This window comes from Danio aesculapii, chromosome 9, assembly GCF_903798145.1.
Source record: "Danio aesculapii chromosome 9, fDanAes4.1, whole genome shotgun sequence".
Lineage (NCBI taxonomy): Eukaryota > Metazoa > Chordata > Actinopteri > Cypriniformes > Danionidae > Danio > Danio aesculapii.
In genome coordinates, this window is record NC_079443.1 from 5,714,294 (window position 1) to 5,718,471 (window position 4,178).

General features: G+C 38.0%; 1 protein-coding gene across 1 annotated transcript; it reads right to left on the reverse strand.

Annotated features, from left to right (window-relative positions):
* Positions 1-418: 418 nt before the first annotated feature.
* Positions 419-3,840, reverse strand: nr4a2a (nuclear receptor subfamily 4, group A, member 2a). Its single transcript, XM_056464983.1, is given in 12 exon segments — positions 419-817; positions 819-855; positions 961-1,139; positions 1,252-1,454; positions 1,801-1,826; positions 1,829-1,889; positions 1,891-1,964; positions 2,118-2,247; positions 2,603-2,653; positions 2,655-2,988; positions 2,990-3,470; positions 3,617-3,840. Coding segments are annotated over 11 exon segments (1,791 nt in total). The 5' UTR covers positions 3,469-3,470; positions 3,617-3,840; the 3' UTR covers positions 419-600.
* Between the last annotated feature and the right edge of the window lie 338 nt (positions 3,841-4,178).

The following is a 4,178-nucleotide window of genomic DNA, read 5'->3' on the forward strand; positions in this document are numbered from 1 at the left end:
ATATAGAAATTGCGTATAATACACTCTACTCTGTGAATTTTCCATGAATGCGGACGTTTTCAGTTAGTGGTTAGTAGTGGCGGCTAGATTTTATTATTCAAAAATCAGCCAAACATGTTTTAAGTGTCTTTTATAATAGTTTTTCCACATTATTAATGATTTGCTTCCTTTTAAAATTGTATTTGTTCACTTTATAATTTTCTTTTTTTTACATTTTGTCTGTTCTGAGAAGATATTCATGGGCGAGATGTAAAATTAAACAACAAATAAACAAATAAATAAATAAATTAATAAGCAAGTAAATAAATAAATAACCGATAACAAATTATATATATATATATATATATATATATATATATATATATATATATATATATATATATATATATATATATATATATATATATGAAAGTTGCGTGTTGTTTTCTTGTTTTCCTTGCTTTGAATGTATGATCCTCCTTCAGAAAGCGCACGTCATTTGGCGATGGCTGGTCGTTTTAAAAAATCAAGGTGGTTTAAAAATCAGACTTTCAGTTTTTTAGAGAGAGTCTGTGGAAGTTCTCTGAGGTTGTTTCAAATAGTTTTTTTCACACTCTCTGTTTAAAATGGCAGAGTGTCAAGAAACAGTTTGTCGATTATTGCTGGCGGTGGGACGAGATCTTCTAGTTTTAGGTAGAAGATGCGCTGCAGACCCTGTGTGCACAGTGTGCGCAGTTCAGGCAGTTTCCCCAATAGTTTGGACAAATAGTTTGGCCGATTCAAGCCGCCTCCGTTGAAAGTAACTTGATCTTTCAGACAATTTACTATCTTGTTTGAAGGTCCTCAACTCTTTAGGTTCTTTCAGTCCGTGTCTCTCTGCAAAAAAGAGAATAATATATAAATTATAATTACTAAATAAAATATTTATTTTACAACATCGCATAAAACAGATTTCTTACCATTATAATAAACGGATCTCACCTGTGACCATAGCTAGGGCGGCGATGCATGAGAAAGCAGATATGTCTAAATTCATATTCTGAAGATTAGACGAGAACTCCACTATAGAGTCAATCCACTCGCCAAATCCACGGACGCACTGCAGTCTGTGCAACACCACACCATTACAGAAGATGAGTTTGCTTTCCATCGGGTTGGACCTGAAATTAACAACGAAGCGCACATTAATAACCGTACTTATTAAACTGGGATTTAAGTGGCTCCTAATTATAGCTGAGCCAATAAAATCTGAAAAAGGGAAAAAGACAGTACCTGTACGCTAGCCGCAACACGAAAAGCTCGAGGAAGGCGGATTCGAACAGCAAGTCCTGATCTGGTTTGGGAAGGTCAGTAAAGCCGGGAATTTTTTCTGCCCATCCGCGGATAATCTCCATGGATCCGGTGAGGAGGTCGTAGAACTGCTGGATGTGTTGTGTGTCATCTCCACTCAGTTGGTAGTCCGGGTTGGCTTGGAACTGGAATTTAATTTAAACATGACTTAATAAGCTCACTTAAATATATAACCCGTGAAATTGCAAAGCCCATTTCTAAAAAGGGGAGAGTTTTCCCCCTCTTTAATTTAACTTGTGTCTGTATTTCACAGGGCTTCTTTTCTTGCAAAAGCAATTTAGAGAGTAAAATATGCCACACTAAGTGTTTGAAAGATTATAATGAAAACACTGTAGCATATTAAATGTAAAATACTTCTGTCAGATTTGCACTTTGGGCGCATCAAGTGTACATCATGTGTGCATTTGCTTTCCTCTTTTTTAAAAGAATAAACTGATGGGCATTTTGGAGATGAATGCAATTGTAACGTACTCTGGTGTAGTCGAGGCTGTTCATGGAGGGTTGGAGTCCACATGAGCTCTGACCAGAGCGCTGATCAAACTGACTGGCGGAGAAGGGGGGCGAAGACTCCTGAGGACTTTTGGGTTTGGAGGGTAAACGGCCTCGACGACCCTTTAAGTTGTCGGTCCGGACAACTGTCAAATCAACACAAGACTGTAAATGTCAAATGGTTATTGTGCTCGTTGTAACATATTATTCAAATTCATCTAGTTGTAATTTTAAATAGTAATGGAAAGCACAGTTCCCTCCGTGCGTTTCAGAAGAGATGATAAACACTAGCGATTTACCTTCTTTCACCATCCCGACCACCAGGCACTTCTGAAATCTGCAATACTGACATCTGTTTCTCCGACGTTTATCCACAGGACAGTTTTTATTGGCTAAGCACACATATTTGGCGTTCTTCTGTACTGTTCGCTAAAGTAGGAAAACATTTGCAATTAGATGACGAAACATTTATACAAACATTTGATATTTTACCACGCAAACATTCGGAATGTTTTTGAGTAACAAGTGCGCTTAGCAAAAAAAAAAAAAAAAAAAAAAAAAAAAAAGTATATATGTATACACATTCATAAACCAGCTACATTTCTAGATTATTAAAAAAATAAAAAGCCGCAACTAATATATATGTCTATATATACTATATCTATATATATATATATATATATATATATATATATATATATATATATCCTTTATAATAATGATGATGACTATTATTATATATTAATCAGCAGTATTATTATCCCTTAACATAATCTAAAAATACCTTAAAGAATCCCTTGCACCCTTCACAAGTTCGGACTCCATAGTGCTGACAAGGCCGCGTTGTCCCCACCACACCGCACATAACCTTCGGTGGATGGAGATCCCCGAGACGGAGGTGACGGCACCTGACTGTCCATCAGCTGATGACCGTGACTGAGCTGGAGTGAGTGGGTGAAAGCGATCCCCGCCTGCTTCCTGATGGTACTGGGCACTGCGAAACTCTGACTGTCCAGGGTTCGGTGCGCCCCGGTACTGTCGTGCATGGACACATGGAGAGGCCCATCAAAGCGCATTTGACAACTGGAAACAGGTGTACCGGGCGGAGATTGCTTGAAGGAGAAAAGGGAAAGCCTGGACACGGGGTTCTTTCGCTGATCTATCATGTGACGAGGTCACTATAGTTCTGATGAAAGTGTGAAGAGAGCCCGGGTCCTCCCACATGTGATTGGGCTGAACCTGGAAGTTCGCCGGTCCCGGACCATGAGGTGATGACGGTTTGAAATACATAGGCCCGGGGTGGGCCATCATTTCCTCGGACTGCGGGCCTAAATGGCTCTGCTGATGGTATGTGTGCATCTGGACGTCCTCCACTTTGATGGAGGACTGCTCTCCAGAATGGGGTACTTGGTAAAGACAGGGTGGCTTCACGTCATAACTGGTATTATAGTTGTCCATGAATGTACTGAAGCTGGGCAAAGAGGTGGTGGCGGCGGTGATTTCGGTATTGGTCAAGTCCATGCTGAACTTCACAAACTCTGGCGTGAGGAAATCGCAGCTGTATTCTCCGCTTGTGTGGTAACTGTAGCTCTGAGACGCAGGACTAGCGCCTTGCGGAGATGAGCCATACTGAGCCTGGACGCAGGGCATGGCTGCAAATAAAACAAATAAATAAATAAATAAACAGAAAGACAAACGTAAAAAAAAATTAACAATAAATAAAATAAAACCAGCATTCCCCTCATAATACGATTTCAGCTTGCATGCAACCTTAGCAAATAGATTTTAACTTAAGTACCTTCAGTCGTGGTACTGTTCCTCAGCAGATCTCGACGTAGGTGATAATATCAGGTGAAATTTAATACAGGGTTCACGACAAACGAGTCAGTTCTGGATTCTGCCTCTGATAAAACACACAACTTTCACTTGATTTTGCATCACATTTGATCACTTCCTTTAGCCTGCATAACTATGCATTATTCCAAAGCTCGCTTAAACTTTGTTTGCGTATTGAAGCGAAGTTTTGCGCGCAGCGTTGATTTGTTTTACTTTATAATTTAATGCTTTTACATTCATCTTTGGGAATAAATTAATACAACTAAACAAAATTAATACGTTTTAGACAATTAATAAATATAAGCTTAAAAGTTCATATTGCAGTTTTACGGGTGTGTGTATATATATATATATATATATATATAATATATATATATATATATATATATATATATATATATATATATATATATATCAAACACACAAACTAAAATCTGTTTAAAACAAACATGCAATGGGACAATTGCACTATACACAGAATAAAAAGACACTAACATACCTTAAAAGAACATCATCAGTAAAAA